The sequence below is a fragment of the Trichosurus vulpecula genome, chromosome 9, assembly GCF_011100635.1.
Source record: "Trichosurus vulpecula isolate mTriVul1 chromosome 9, mTriVul1.pri, whole genome shotgun sequence".
Taxonomy (NCBI): Eukaryota; Metazoa; Chordata; class Mammalia; order Diprotodontia; family Phalangeridae; genus Trichosurus; species Trichosurus vulpecula.
Genome location: NC_050581.1, coordinates 41,366,399 through 41,383,703, shown reverse-complemented (window position 1 = coordinate 41,383,703; position 17,305 = coordinate 41,366,399). Strand labels below are relative to the sequence as shown.

Sequence of the window (17,305 nt, the reverse complement as noted above, 5' to 3'; positions counted from 1 at the left end):
TTACTTCATAAATGTGTATTGATTGGGAAAAAAGAAGAAGAAAAAGAAAGAAGATTACAACCTATTTATGACTTAGTGGATAAATCCCACCTACATAGTGTTTTCAAGGACAGAATGGTTAAGCATTTAACCCAAAGTCACACAAGTGATAAGTGCCAAAAGAACTAACCAAAAAATCTATATCAATTTTACTTATCTAAACAAATCCATTTCCTGAACCCCGAAAATTGTTGCTTGTGTTTGTGGTAGCCCAATGGTTTTTCTTTGTGGCTCTTCTTGGTATCTACCTAGTTCACACTTCTCATAGACCATCTGGTACCATTTTACTGATCATTGTCACAAGTGAGCATGAGAACCAATGAATCAAATGTTGACCTTGGCTCATGAGTTAATATGCAAGTAAATGATTAGAGTATATGTGCTTAGGGATGTGATGTCTTTTGCAAGCTCCCCAAGGTCTAATTAGCTCTTTCTATATGCTCCATAGTTTTACTTAGGAAGCCTGTAAGAAATTGCATTTTCAGAATTCCTGTGGCTTCATATAACAGAGAAGTCAGACAAACTTTTACAGTGAATCAGTCCCCAAGTGAGGATGAGTCTCAACATCAAAACCGATCCCAAGTGACTGTGATTTATTTTACTGTCTGAGCATTATGTAGTAAGAATAATCTCATTTGTCTTGTGGCTTAAGTGTTTGGCTTATTCCTTGTGTTTTCGCAGTGTTGAAAATCTCGAAAAGGATTACATCAAATTCTTCTCCTCCAAGGATTCCCCTTGGAAATGGAAAATATTTACAGATGTTTGTCCACACATCATCTTCATTAGATTGTTCTTTCCTTCCCCACGTAGCAGGGCCTGAAATTTACTTTAGATCTCCATCCAGGGTTCCTGGTAAGACATGGGATTCTGTATGCAATCAGATGCATTGGTGCTGAGCTACCAGGCAAGTAGAAGGAGGTTTCACAGTTTTAAATTTTTAATCAGTTGCCCTTTTTATTATCCAATGATGATTTTTCAAAAAATAAAATATGAGCTACAAAGGGAGAAACATTTGAAAAATGCTGCCCTTGGGAGTCTCCTTTGGGAGTCTTTGCTCAATGGCCCACCAGCCTCACCTGCATATTGTTGACACCACGACCCATCACATTATAACAAGCCCCCTCATCAAAGACCAAACTCCAAGCCCCAGGGAAAAGGCCCTCTGCAGTTCCTGGACAAGGCAAGGCTTGTGAGAGTGATCATAGAGATGAAAGAATTGAGGACTTGTGCAATGGAGACTCTTTTGGGAGCCCAGATAAAAATAGATCTATTTGGTCAAGAGGAGAATAGTGTAAAGCCCCCAAAAGCAGAGGTGCTAGTTTTCAGAAGCTACTGTACAGGTTGTTCCTAAAGTCTGGACACATAGGCAAAATGCATGTTTTCAAGAAATGAAATGAATGAAATTTTCAACAACATTTTATTTAATTGGAATATTAACAAATAACATCTTCAATATGATTTCCATCATTTGTGATGCAAAGGTTGATGTGCTTTGCAAGAGTCATGTGAACTCGATACAATAACTCCACACTGCTGTCAATTTTAGCACATTCACTCTTTATGCATTCAAACATGTGTGTCGCATCTGTGATTTTCATTGAATACACCTTCTCCTTTAGCATACCCCAGAAAAAGAAGTCGCTGAACAATACAGAGACTTAGGTGAAATGGTTAATGATATGTTAATGAGATAGCCTACGTGTCCAGACTTTAGGGACACCCTGTAGAATACAAGAACTGGTTGAATGTATCATCAGATGGCATCCACCAGTTTCCTCTGATGCCGCAGATGAAGTACAGAAGACAGTTTTGCTCAGATGTTGTTTCAGGAAAAAAAAAAGTAATATGCAGCCCAGTTGGGTTTTGTTAATTTTATACAAATAAATTATTTGTTTAAAAAAATGGCACGATCCTTTAGATCAGGTGCTCACCTGATCTAAAAGAACACTGGTTTTAGCTTCAAAGGAACTGTGTTGTAATTCTAAGGCTATTTAATTCTTATCTGTTACATGAGACATCACTTAACCCATCTGGGCCTCAATTTTCTCATCTATAATGAAAGGATTCCAACTAGATGGTCTCTATATTCCATTCTAGATCTAAAACTAATGAATCTATGGAGATTTAAGAAGTTCTGTAACCCCTCAATACTCCACAGAGAAGTCTACCACTTTGACCTGTCTTTTATTTTCATTTTCCCACTCTAGTTCCCTTATATCAGCCTTAGCCTTTGCTCCTTATATTCCCAGTCTCAGAAAATAAATCTATCACTAGATAGTCTTTGAATACATTAATCAGTTTATTAACAAGCATTTACTGAGTCTCCTCTATGTGCATGCTACTGTCTCAAGCACCGCAGGAAGATTCAAAGCTATATTAGAGACATTCCTTGCCCTTGAGTGACTGACAATCCATCTTCCTAAAGAAGCTAGGTATAGTACCTGGGACACCTCCTTCTTTTATATAGAGCTCCCAGAAGGGATACTCAAAGTACTCTGCAAGTCCACACCACTCAGAATGGTTGCTCACAAGGCCCCATTATTGTGTTCATTTTTATCATTTAACTAGATGATACAATTAGCCCAAAGAAAAAGCATTTGGTGAAATATCATAATAAGAAATGTTATCATGGAAAATTCTACCCACTAACCTGGAGCATGGACAAATAAATACACATGCAAAAATGCATGAAGAATAGCCATGAATAGAGATCTCATGTGAGGCCATACATGTAGGGAGCATGTGTGACCAGGGTGGGTATATGTGACGAGGTACACTGTAGTGTACATATGTGTGAGGAATACATGTAGTTGGGACACATTCTTGAAGAGGATTTCCTGCCTCCTTCCCATGCAGCAATGTACCTTAAAGAATAATGGTCATGACTGGTCCATTTACAGCAAATTTCTCAAAGTTAAAGAATCATGATTATTCAAATCTGGCCTCAGACACTTGACACATGTACTAGCTGTGTGACCTTGGGCAAGTCACTTAACCCCAATTGCCCTGCCAAAAAAAAACCAAAAATAAAATATAGTTTAAAAAAAGAATCATGATTAGTAGCTGAGAAGATATGAAGAATGATTAGTCAGCTAATGAAAAAGGCAGAAGTCACAATACAAGAAAATAACAGGAAGAGAAACAAGCAGCTTATTAACATATTTATCAGGGAACTTGTTGAGATTTTCTTCCTCTGCATTTAAAACAAAAAAAGAAAGGAAGAAAGGGAGAGAGAGAGAGAGAGAGAGAGAGAGAGAGAGAGAGGAAGAAAGGAAGGAAGGAAGGAAGGAAGGAAGGAAGGAAGGAAGGATGGATGAAAGAAAGAAAGAAAGGAAGGAAGGAAGGAAGGAAGGAAGGAAGGAAGGAAGGAAGGAAGGAAAAAAAGAATAGAAAAACACCTATACACAGAATCCTGGATTTTTGTCTATATGGGATCTTAAATGACATCTAGTCCCACCACTTTACTTTGTAGATGAGGGAACTGGAGTCCTGAGAAGTTTTTTTTTTCCCCAAGATCTCACATGCATTAAAAGACAGGAGTGAGATTTGAACTCAGTTCTCTAACTAAATCTGATGGGGGGGGAGGGCATTCTTTATCTTCCACTTCCTTTCATCACACACCTCCTCATTCTATCTGTGTTTCTTTCTCTCCCTCTATTCCTTTATTTTTCCTTGTCTCTCGGCTTCTGTCTCACACAACAGGATGCATATCTTCTATTTCTCTCCTTGGAATAACATTTTATGTTCACTTTTCTTAGTTTTTAAAAAGTGAGTGAGTGAGTTGAAAATTTCATATTGCTCTTATTAGAAGGATTTAAAAAAAACAAACCTTGACTAAGTTGTTTTTCACTTGTGCATGGTACTCTTTTTTTGTTTCTCTAGTGGTTCTGATGTGGTTTGAGGGATTCACAGACCCCCCAAAGACTGGAATGCTTGATAGGGTTGTCTGGAATGAATTCACGGAGTCAAGCATTCTTTAAGTCAAGGTGGCAAAGATTTATTGTTAGGCTTTTCAGTGGGTAAGAGTTCTTAGGGAACCTGCAATCTAAAAGGGGTACAGTTAAAGTTTATATAGGTTAAACTATAGTAAAATATGTGCCAAATACGCTAACTAGGTGATTCAGGGCAGGGTTAGGGAGTGGTTAAGGAGTGGTCAGTTCCTAAAGGAACATGCACATTTAGTACGTACTCTGAAGGTGTTTTACCCAGAGTTCACTGGGAAATAGCCCAAAAGGGGGCTACGTGGAACTGTGGTTTTAGGCCTGAAATGTCACTAAGTCAACTAATGGTCAAGGCTGACTGAGAAATACCCAGGCTGCCCCCCCCCCCCCCGCCATCAATGTCTTGTTACACAAGTTAAACGTAGAGAGTATATATATGTCTAAGTCTAGGACCCACATAATGAGGAGTCCAGAATGCAAATGATAGTCTAGTGAGTAGTAAATATCTTTATGAGCCAGTCCACAGCCAGTTCAAACTAATAAATTTTCTAGGTGCAGCTGGCTACTGCATCAGGAAGAGAGATAAGTGTTTTGCTAGGGCATACTGTCCTGTTTTGCTAGGGCTTATTGTCCTTGGGCTGGGGAGAAACTTCCAGAGGAAGTATTTGGAGGCTAGGGAGAAATATGATCTTAGAATTGGGGTCCAAGCACAGGCACCCAAGCACCCCATAAGTTCAATGACATTTAATAGAAAAATATTTTTTCACTTCTGGGATGCATCACACGGACTTGGATGGCATACAGGCTGGCCCTACTATTTCATTTTGATAGGAAACTTACTCTCCCTATGCAGGTTTGCACATTTTCTGCAGTTTAATAGTTTTAGAAAGTTATCTAGATCTAGAACATGGAAAGATTATTCAGCTAATATGAGGCATTGGTGGGGTTTGACCCCAGGTTTTTCTGGTTCCAAGGTCTCTCTTCATTATACCCTGCTGCCTCTCCTTGAGTTAAATGGTATTTTGGAATTTCAGACCTTCCCTGTATAATACCAAAGAATATGACGTAGGGGCATATGTTTTAGTTTTGTTTGTTTTCCTGGCAGACATATTTTCAGTCTGGGTTCAATTGAAAGTAATGATGATCAGGGCTGAAAGAGAAACATAGAGAAGGCTGGCAATATGGAAAATGTATTGTATGTGGGTGTATTTACTGCATTATCTCACTGCCAGGCTGGCTTCTTAATCTGCATGTTATGAGGCAAATTAAGCTAAAGAAACATCTTCATGGAGGACAATAAACTGCATATTAACTGGATGAATTACAGTTACAAGTTTTTGAATATGAGTGAGTAGAGTACCTGTTAAGGCACATACACTGTGCATATTAGTCTGGGTGTTAATAAAATCAGCTCTGAGTCAATCCATAGTGAATGAAGTAAAAAATAGTGGAGCCAGCAGAGTAGAATATCTTTTTATTCCTGTCACTTAGCCCAGGACCCAGAACATTGCTTTTCAGTCATGTCTGATTCTCCATGACCCGATTTGGGGTTTTCTTGGCAAAGATGCTAGAGTGGTTTGTTTTTTCCAGCTCATTTTACAGATGAGGAAACTGAGACAAACAGGATTCAGTGACTTGCCCAGGGTCGCACAGCTAGTAAGTGTCTGAGGCCAGATTTGAACTCAAGAATATGAGTCTTCCTAATCCCAGGCTCAACACTATCTACTGCTTCATGTTGCTGTCTAGAACATAGTAAGCACTTAATAAATGTTTGTTGATTGATTGTAATGTGAAAACCACTGAATTTGGTGTCAGAGGAGCTGAGTTCAAATTCTGGTTCAGTTAACCATGTAATCTGAATCTGACTGGACTTCCATTTCCTCAACTATTGAATGGGGGAGTCAGACAAATATGATCTTTAAGTTCTCTTCTAGGGTAGCTAGGTGGTGCAGTGGATAGAGTGCTGGGCCTGGAGTCAATTGAGACTCATCTTTATGAGTTCAAATCCAGCCTCAGACACTTACTAGCTATGTGACTCTGGGCAAATTGCTTAACCCTGTTTGCCTCAGTTTTCTTATCTGTAAAATGAGCTGGAAATGGCAAACCGCTCCTGTATCTTTGCCAAGAATTTCCTAAATGGGGTCACAAAGAGTTGGCTGTGGCTGAAATGACTAAATAAGTTTTCTTCCATCTCTTGGTCTCATAATCCTTTGGTATCCCATTGTAGATAGTTAAGGAACATGCACCCATTTAGCATATTAAAAGTTATATATGTAACCCTTGTATAAAATGCTCAAACACAAAGTGCGTAGGTATACGGCCTAATGATTTCTTACCATTCTGGCCCATTTGTTCTCATCTGGAAAATCAGGGAAATTAACTCAATAATGTCATTCAATGTGCACTAACTTTCCTTGAAAGGATAGATCGCAGACTTCTAGTTTGAAAAATAAAATAAAATAAAACGTACAGCGCAGCCCATGGAAAATGGTGATACTGGGTAATGGGCAATGATTCATGGTACTGCCCTCCCTGCCCCACAGGCTTTCAGTAAGTATTTACAGCATATCTCCTAACTGGTGTTGTCTCTCTCTCATTTCCTCATTCGGTGAGTCCTCCTGCAGTTCTGGGCAGCTCCCAGAAGATGGTATCAACTCCATGATCCGTACCCTTCCCTAAGGAAACACTAGAAAATAACTAAGGTCCTGAGAGATGGACTTTATTTTTAAAGAAAAAAATTGTCGTTGGTGTTCATCCTCCTGATGTTGATGGTGCTCTTTGAGAAAGAGAGAAGAAAATTGGCAAATAGATTGGAATCATGCTTATTTTTATTTTATTGAAAGTGAAAGCCAGAAGTAAAAGAATCTTAAGATCAGCAAAACTTATAGCCCTGCATTAATGGGCACAGCAAGGTAGAAAGATATAAAATACATATTTTAAAGTCACCAGCATTTCTGTATGGTAGTGCTAACAAAAACCAGACCAGTAACTGACAGGAAGATGAAGTAACATAGACAGACAGGGCAGGCCCCCTGTTTAAGGAAAGACAGGAGACCTTCTACAAAGGTATCATTTGATGGGTACCCTGGGGCAGCTAGGTGGTCCAGTGGACAGAACACCAGGCCTAGAATAAAGAAGATTCCTCTTCCTGAGTTCAAATCTGGCCTCAGATTCTTACTAGCTCTGTGACCCTGGACAAGTCACTTAACCCTATTTGCCTCAGTTTTCTCATCCATAAAATGAGCTAGAGGAAATGGCAAAACACTCAGTTATCTTTGCCAAGAAAACCCCAAATAGGGTCATGAAGAGTCAGAAATGACTGAAAATGACTCAACAGCAACAAAAAGGTGCCTTATTCAATTATCTTCAGGATTAACCCAGTATATTCACCTTTCAGCTAATTGTTGGATTATTTAAAATTCCTGACAGAAAGAAGGGGTCAAGATAATGAATATTTTAGACACCTATTACTAAAGTTTAGGTTATCAGATTAACAAAGAATGGAATCTAAAGAACAGGCCACTGAATAGGTGTGTTTTTATTGGTTGAGAAAATTGAGGAGTGTTTAGATCCTCTGGTAGGAAGCTCTGGGTTACAGGGTGACCGCGCTGATCAGGGAAAGAGAAAAACAACCTTTGCCTCCTTCACAATTTTGCCTGGGGCTTTCCCTACAAATTGTCCCACCAGGTATTGTCTGATGGAAAAATGTCGTTATGATGTAAAATTTCATGAAAAAATAATATCCTAGTAGAAATAACAATAAAGTGTGTGAGTTCTACGAAGAGTAGGGAGAAGAGAGTGGTTTCCCTTAACCAGAAAAAGACTGGACAAAATCTGGCAGTCAGTTTTACAATATGGAAATTGTTTCTGGTCATGGGGCAATTTAATTTCCATTAGCAATAAAACTAGAAAATAAGTAAACATCTCATGAGCCAAAGTTGTATACTTTGGCCCTTTTGTGGAAGAAGTTCCGTTCCTAGCAAAACATGTCGTTTTTTTTTAAATTTATTATATGTGTAGTGAGGTGGGCTCTTAGTGAAGGTGGCAAGGGATTAGACTAAGATGTACTTTATAAATTACAGCATTTTCAATGTGGGCTGTTTTAGAAACATTTTACCTACAACATATATTAAAGTTTGTAAAAAAATAAATTTTGCTTTCATTATGTGTGGCATTCTTACTTCTATTAACCTAAATCATCATTACTTAAATTCAATTTAGCAAACATTTATTAAGTACCCAAGGCACTGTGCTAGGTCTGGAAGAAGCAAACAAACAAAAAATAAAACAATCTCTGACTATTAGCCTCTTACATTTTGTTAAGAAAGATTCGAGGAACCTAGTAGCACAGCGAGAAAAGATTGGGCTTGCAATCTGGAAGAGCTGAGTTCAAACCATTCTTCATATATACATGTACTAATTATATAACCTGGGGCAAGTCTTTTAACCTCTCTGGCGTTCATTTTCCTCATCTGTAAGACGAAAGAGAGGGCTGGACTCAGCCTCACTGGTACCTTGTGTATTGGCAACCAAAAATGGGCTCCTTAGCACTTAGTCAACAAGTGCCCTTGACTAGTTTGCCTTTTTCCCCTGAACTGAATGCTGTTTGTATGTTGGACTGGAGTAAGCTTGTCGGCCCCTTCACCTTGCTTCCCTTGCTTAAGCTGATGGAAAGAACCTGTGCTTTCCCGGTCAACCCCTTCACCTTGCTTAAGCAGATTGAAAGAACCTGTGCTTTCCCTGGCGTACCTTACACCCCCGCAGAAGTTGGATGGTTAAAAGCAGCTCCTGTTGGAGCCAGAGGCTGCCACAGCCACAGCCACAGCCACAGCTGAAGCAGGAGCTGCCAGTAGCAGAGCTGACCTACGGGAGGAAGCTGAACAAAGACTTCAGGCCAGTGGGTAATCTTTTTACCATAGAGGGGGAAGCATGATTTTGCTTTATGCAATCATGCTTCTCTGTAGCCTCCTGGTTACTCTTTCAAGGCGTACTTATTGGGCCTGGAAGCTTTTGATCAATATGTCAAAATGGGGTTGCTGGTTCATGGGTTGGTTACTGTGGAGCCTAAATATACGTTTTGATTCTTCTGCCTTCTACTTTGAGAGTTTCTTATATCCGGCGGTTCCGAACCTTTCAGACATGTTTATGATCCTCTTTGAGATTATAAACTCTGCCCTCCTAATACACCTTACAGCTTCAAGACTATAGTCCTACCACGCATTCACAGAAAGGTAAATGTAAATAAAGAATATCCATGTCAAATGAACAATGAGCTGATCTCAGAATTAAGCCCATGGAAAAGAGTGCAAAAATCCTTTAATGAGCTCATTCGTCCTTCCTATTATTACTTTTGACCTTATTCCAAAATCTCGTCACTTTTCTTAACTTTCACTGTCACAAAATTTTTCAATCTAGTTCTTTCTTTTGCTCTAATATACTGAGAAAGAGAATGGAAATTGACAAACATTGCATGTGGGCCATAAAATACCACATTTCACTAGGCTGCTGTATTTGAGATATGATATCTAAAGGAAAATTAACTTTGGGGTTTTTTTTATTCATTTTGCTAAGACATTGGAGATGAAATACACTGCTATTCATCATCCCCTAGAGTCCCCCAATCCTCATTTTGCATTTTTTGAGCTGGTTCTTGTTAAAAGCATTAATGATGACTGTTCCATTGTAGCCAGAGGCAAATCTTTATGTCTTTTTTATCCTAACTGGGGAAAAATGAAAATTATCAGACAAACAATTTGCAGAGAATTTTAAAATCTCAGAATTAAAAGGAATCTTAGAGGTCATTTATTCCAAATCCCTTCTCAATGCATGGATCCTTCCAACAATTTCTCACAAGTTTTAAGACAACATAGTATAGTGGGAAAATCACTAGGCTAAGAGTTGGGAGACCTATATTTAAATCTTAACTCTGCCTCTTAGCAGTTGTGTGTGCTTGGATAAGTAACCCTTCCAAGCCTCAGTTTCCTCTTCTCTAAAAAAGGAGTTGGATATATTATTTAAGGTCCTATCTATTTAAGGTCCTTTCAATTTCTATTATTTGAGGGGTAAGAAAGATTTGTATTATTAAATTAAATTAATTAATGTATTAATATTCTGAATTTCTTATGTGATATATTGGCCCCAAGTGTACAATGTTGACATTTGAGACCATCCTAATGGTGTGAAGTTGTGAGAATAAAAATAAAAAGCATTGGACTAGGAGTTTGGAGCCTAGGTTTCTAGTCTTAATTCTGTCACTAAATCACTGTGTAACTCTGGGAAAATCCCTTCCCTTCTCCAGATCTTGTTTTCATCATCACTAAAATGAGGGATTAGACCAAATGTTTTCAAAATCCTTTTGAGCTCTGATGTTGTATGATCACTCTGTTTAATTATGGAGAGGCATATCATCACCAGAAGGCTGGCCGCCTGATGATGGCTTTTTTTTTTCCGATGGCAATCTAGGAAGCAAAGAAAAACTTTTAAAAATTGCACTTGTTCCTCTGTGGGCTCCTTTTGATGTATTAGGGAAAGGGACAGAGAGTGACTGATATCAAACAGTTTTTAGAGCATCCTTAAACCATTCAATTGTTGGTACTTTAAGTCTGGGGACAGTTAGGTGGCACAGTAGATAGACTGCTGGGCCTGGAGTCGGGAAGACCTGAGTTCAAATCAAGCCTCAGATACTTATTAGGTGTGGGACCCTAGGCAAGTCACTCAATCCTTTTTGCCTCAGTTTCCTCATCTGTAAAATGAACTGGAGAAGGAAATGGCAAACCACTCCAGTATCTTTGCCAAGAAAAACCTAAATGGAGTCACAAAGTGTCAGACACAACTGAAGTGTCTCAACAACAACAACACAGCAGCAGCAATAACTTTAAATCTAAGATCCAAGGGCATACCAAAGATAAAAATGGAAGGAAGACTACAGACAAAAGAAAAATGGAAAATATTTGCAAAAATTATTTTCATAAACTTTTTCCATCAAGGAACCACCATATTTAAATCAGACTCACTTATAGTAGAAATTGCATATAAGTGAACAAAGAGCGGTGGAGTGGTCAGATGGATTAAGTTCATGTAGAGGAGATCTGTGCTGAAGTCAATGCCATTTCGAGGGCAGAGAGGGATTAATATAAAAGCTATGAATCTACAGAGCCTCTCAAGCCTATCCAGTAATATGTATATCTGAGAAAGATAGTGCAGATAGACAAGTTGGGCCCAAAGTTGAGCGGGAATGGTAAAGTTCTTTTAATGACCCTAAGTTTCCCATGAAAGCAAAAGCCCATTGTTTCAATACTAACATTTACTGGTGGAACACCATTGCCTTGGAAGAACTAACCATGGGTATCACACAGAGGACAATGGAGAAGTTCATGGTCAGTGTAAGCAGGCTCTTATAGCCAACAAGGAGCTCTGAGGAAGAAAAGGACTAAAGAACATCATTAAGGTATTATATGAAAGGAAGAGAAGATGATGTAGCCATGTGGCAAGAGTAGGGGATGATGGGCAGATAGCCAAAGCGCTCTATTGGAACTTTGGCAATATAGGAGAAAATGAGGAAGATCTCCAGCATGTGGGTTAGGCTTTTTATAACAAACTTTTGGAAGAACATGGATAAGAGCAAGGGAATGAGTGGCTGGGTCATACTCTTCATCACTGGAGGGAACTCCTGAATACACCAAATCACACATTGATTTAAGAAGCATATTTGATTTTGGCATTTTTCTTTCAGGAAATGATATATTAATGTTTTATTAATGAGCAAGAGTGAAGGACAAAACAAAAACAACCCAACTTGTTAGCCAAAGGATGACTGAATGGCAGGTAAATATTATTCTGAGACAAAAAAGCCAAGGTCTCCCACTGTATTCTGGGCCATCACCAGTCATCTTGACCTATGTCTTGCCACTGGAGTCTGATGACTCTGGAGGTGAGGTGAGCCTGGTGACTTTGCACAGCCCTGCTCACTTAAATCCAATTCACTTGCAAGTCAAGACATTATCCTCTTCAAGAACAAAGGATGAACAACAATTATTTTATTCAGGGCAGCTAAGTGGTGCTGTTGCTAGAGCATTGGTCCTGGAGTCCGGAAGCCCTGAGTTTTAATCCAGCTTCAGACATTTGCTATTCACATAACTCTGGGCAAGTCATTTTATCCTTGCTTACTTCCATTTACTCATCTGTATAATGGAGACAATTATAGCACCCACCTCCTAGGGTTGTTCTGAGGATGAAATGAGATATTTGTAAAGCACTCTGTAAAGCACCTAAAAATCCTACATAAATGCAAGCTATTATCATTCAACAGAGATTTATCTAGCTTCTGTCTTGTGCAAGGCACTATGCCAGGCAGTAAGGACATGCAGACAAAAATCAAAATAACTCCTGCCATCAAGAAGCTCACATTTTATTGGAAGCAATATGGCATGTACACAGAAAAATAAATATAAAGTTTTTTTTACCAACCCTGTTGATTTCATTGATACAGTGGGTACACCTTGAGTAACTTTTTTCACCAAAGCATGTGAACATGTGCTCTATAACTTAAACAGTTGCCCGGGGGGAGAAAGGGGCAGTGAGAGTTTAAGTTACTTTACCCAGGTCACAAAACCAGTGTGTATCAGAGACAGGAATTAGAGAATCAGAGAGAGGTCTTTCTGACTCCAAGGCCATTTCTCTTTCCAGTATGTCATACTCTCTCTATCTCTCTCAAAAGGAATATAAAGTATATACAAAGTAAGTAATGAGATACTAAATTCCAGATGTGAAAGGCCAGCTGTATGAAGATACGGAGATGAGAAATGGAATGTCCTACATGAGTATCAGTCAGTAAGCAGGTCAATTTAACTGAAATAGAAAATACAGGAAAGGAATGATAGGTAAGTAAAAGGTGAGTGACACTGTTAAAAGCATGAAATGTAAAGCTCTAGATTTTGCGTTTTATCGTAGAGTTAATGGGAAGTCAATGAAACTTTTTGAGAAGGGTACTAACTTGGTCAGAGTGTTGTTAGAGGAAAATCAATTTGGCAAATAGAATAGAGGATGGATTGGACAAGGGAAAGACGAGAAGCAAGGAGACCAATTAGGAGACTCTTGTACTAATTCAGGTTCAAGAGTGAAGAAGGTTTATACTAAATTAAAGATTCTGTAACTGAAGAGGACAAATCCTAGACATGTTGTTGAGTTAGGATTGATAAGAGTTGGAAATACTAACTTCTAGTGGTGAGAGAGAATAAAGAGTCAAAGATGGCTCTAACATTGTAAACCTAGGTGACTGGGGAAATGGTAATGCCCTCAATAGGGAATGTGGGAAAAGAGATGGGTTTGGGGGAAATGCAATGAATTCGCTTTTGGATGTTAATTTTGAGATGTCTATGGAACATGTAATTGGAGGTGTCTAGTGGATAATTGGTGATGTGTGACTAAAGTTCAGAAGAGAGATGAGGGCTGGATATGTTCATTTGGGAGTCATTTACATAGAAATATGGACAGCATACCCCGATCACTTTACCAGTTGGGTAGTGACTGTAGTTTCTATTCCTTGGAGTGGCAGTATTAGAAAGTGGACTTGGAATTAGAAGACATGGGGTTGAATAGTAGTTCTGCCAAATCCTATTTGTGTGAGCTCAGGTAGGTCTTGGGACCTTAGGAGCCTCATTTGTGAAATTAGAGGTTTGGGCTGGATGATCTCGAAGGGTCTTTCTGTCTCTCAACCTAAGATTCTATAATCTTACATATGACCATGATGTGTTCATAAGTTATGGTATTTGTCACCGAGAGCAATTTGAATGAACAGTTATAGAGTTGGGTGGCTTTTATGGTGTCCTGCGGAATTTAGAGCTCTCCTTAAGGAATAATAATTTTGTTCCAAAATGAAAAACCCCCTCCAGAGCTGAAATAGAAAGATCTGCAATGCTATCAACTTTAAATGTAATCACGGAGTATTCCAAGAAACTTCAGAATTAATTTTTGGTGGAGTTAACTTGGGTCACTCTAAGATTTCATTTTCACTCTGGGAAATATACCTATAAATATGCAACTAGGTTTTCAGTCTGTATTTGTATGCTAGGGAATGCCTCCACTTCCTCACTTCCCACTCATTTCTCAACACTTTAAAAACTGGCTTCCAAGCCTATCATTAAACTGAGACTGCTTTCTCCAAAGTTAACAGTCTCTTAATCACTAAATCCAGTCTCCTTCTCCACAGGCTGTGTTCTTTTTTATTTCTGTTGACCACTCTCCTCTTGGATACTTGCTTCTTTCAGTATTTTCAAGACCCTACTCATTTTGACTACCCTGCTTGTCTATCAGTCTCCTTTGCTGGATAATCATAGCAATTCATATTTATATTTAACTGTGAAGTTCGCAAATTTGCCTTATACAAATATCATTTGATCTTCACAAAAACCTTTGTTTTTTTAAAAGAAAAGCAAAGAAACAAAAATGCTGTTATTACCCTCATTTTGAATAATAATAATGATAGCTAACTTTTATATAGCATTTACTATATGCCAGGCACTATGCTAATTGCTTTATCATCTCATTTGATCCTCATAACAACCCTGGGAGGTAGGTGCTATTATTATCCCCATATTACAGATAAGCAAACTAAGGCAAACAGAGGTTAGTGATTTGCTCATAGTAATGGGTAGGAAATTGAAGCTTTAAGATGTTAAGTGGCTTGCCCAGGACTACACAGCTAATATGTGTCTGAGTAGGATTTGAACTCTGGTCTCCTTGACTTTAAATCTAGTGCTGTTTCTACTATACACACTGCCATTTATCCATGTCCCGCTTCTTACATAAACACACTCAAACACATCTATTCATAATATTAATCAATCAGGCTAAAAAACAGTATAACTTCTTGATAGATGGAGAGATAGTCTCAGAATCAGGAAGACCTGTGTTCAAATCCTACTTCTAATACATAACCAGTTGTGTAACCCTGGCCAAATCACTTAACCTCCAACACTTCAGGCAACTTTTTAAAACTATAAATTGCAAACCATTGGTAAATCTGATTTTGTGCAGGGAATTTACTAATAGGCTAGTTCTCTGAACTAATGAAATCATACACCTAGACCAAAATGTGTGTACATGCATGTGTGTGTTCAGTGTAGCACTAGGACCACCCTTCTCATATGTATAGGATCCTGGGAATATCTACTCAAATTTCAAGGTATTCTGTTAGTCTGTATCCATTCAAAAACATCTATTCAAAAAAGACTTTTTTTCTTTAATCAGATAGAGGACACAATTATTTCAAAGTAAAATAAATTTAATGAAATGACATACCATTAAAATTCATAATACAACCCTCCAAGTCAAACCAGGGGCACACATCCTACATATACAATCACCATTACTGTGGACAGTGGACACGCAAAGGGATTATGCGTGATGAGGCACATTAAAATGGACGTGAATCATCAGGAAATACTTGTGCAAAAGTAATTACCATGGATTTGTTTTGGTGATATCTTTGTGTGCTTTCACTGGGCTTTGCTTCACTGGCATTTCCACTGGGCGTGTTGCTCTTCCAGTACATACTGGTTTCATTATAACTATTGGACATACATAGTCTCTGAAGGATTTTTCACCCTGCTACTAGATTCTGAGCATCATATAATCAAGGACACTTGCTGGTCATAACAGTTGCATTTTGCTAAATTATAGTGGTGAGAACCTCTACCTGATAAGGAAATGCTGACAACTTTTTGGTCATAGCCAGAGCTATAATTCACCATTCCCCCACTAATAAAAGCCAGTCAAAGTATCCCCAAGCTTAGATTAAGTCTTTTCTTTTTGACCTCTATTTCACAGCACAGATTATTGCCCTCCATTTCAGAAGATTACCCCACTTAAAATTATACATTCCCAATATCCTCTCTGTTTTAGAAGGCAAATGAATTTGAGTCAGAACAAAAGGTAACCCAAAGAGGCAAGGTCAATATTTTTCACTAAACTTCAGTCTTTATTGCATATATCTTTATAAGCAGCAAAACCCAATTGCTTTGGGCTGTGTCTTGGACTTCGTAGAAACATGGGTGCGTATGGAGCTTTTTGTAATTTGTTTTTATCAGTCTTGGGATTACATCAATAAAGGGAGCTCCCAATGAACAACTCCAATCAAAGTAGATTGGAACTCTGAAACTTAGAATCTTAGAGAGTTATCTGGAGCTCTAAGAGCTTTGCTGATCTGCCCAGGATGACACAGCCAGTATATGTCAGGGGCAAGACTTATGTTGATCTTTGTGACCCTGTGTCTAGTTCTCTATCCATTAGGTCATGTTGTCATATGTGTATACGCATGTAGATGTGTGTTAGTGTGCAAAGACATGTATGTGTGTAATTTGAATTTATTTAACTCTAAGCTAGAAATCAGCCTGATACAAAGCATAGCACTGTGTAAAAGTCTGGCAATCTAACTGTATTAGGTAAATTTATCAAGACAGAATATGCATAAGTTTGGTAGTAGTTTTAATGGTATTTTTTTTCAATTACATGTACAGATAATTTTTTAACATTCATTTTTTTTTTTTTGGGCAGACTGACTTTATTAGCCAAAGGCAGGCCTGGCACCTTAGGTGCTCTTGGGTGGGCGGGTTTGCTTCTTCTTCACCACCACTGGCTTCTGGCTTCGAAGGATGGCGCTGGCCCGGCGTAGAGTAGCCATGCGGAGATCTTTCCGGTATTTATTCTTGCGGATGATATGCCGGACGCTGTTGAGTGTGGCCCGGGCATTTTTGTTGATTGTGGTCCTCACATAGGAAGTGGCAGGCTTCCTCTGACCTGCCCTCTGCTTCAGCACTACCACGATGCCCTTGCCGTCGGCGGCCGGCTCAATGCCCACCGTCTTCCGGTGGATCAGCCCGTTGTAGCGGAACGAGTTTCGGGCCTTGAGATTGTTGGGCTCGGTGCTGTACGTCTGCTTGTTGCGCTTGATCAAGAAGCTGGAGCAGTTCCGAAGGACCATCCACTGCAGGTGGGCCGACATGGCGGGGGCTGCACTCGCGGCGGCTCCCGGAGACGGAAAGGGCCTAACATTCATTTTTTATAAAATTTGGATTTCCAAATTTTTCCCTCCTTCCATCCCCTCCCCCCTCCCTAAGATGGTAAGCAATTTGATATAGGTTATATATGTACAATCATGTAAAACATATCCATATTAGTCATGCTGTGAAAGAAGAAATGAACAAAAGAAAAAAATTCCAAAACAGTGAAAATAGTATGCTTCATCTGCATTGAGGCTCCATCAGTTCTTTCTCTGGATGTGGATATTTTCCATCATGATTTTTTTGGAATTGTCTTGGATCTTTGTA

At 38.9% G+C, this 17,305-nt stretch overlaps 1 protein-coding gene across 1 annotated transcript; it reads right to left on the bottom strand.

The window, feature by feature from the left end:
- Positions 1-16,513: 16,513 nt before the first annotated feature.
- On the bottom strand, positions 16,514-17,017 carry LOC118831532 (60S ribosomal protein L28-like). Its single transcript, XM_036738904.1, has one exon. It carries the CDS (start codon positions 16,978-16,980, stop codon positions 16,567-16,569), a length of 414 nt encoding a protein of 137 aa, XP_036594799.1. The 5' UTR covers positions 16,981-17,017; the 3' UTR covers positions 16,514-16,566.
- Positions 17,018-17,305: the final 288 nt, after the last annotated feature.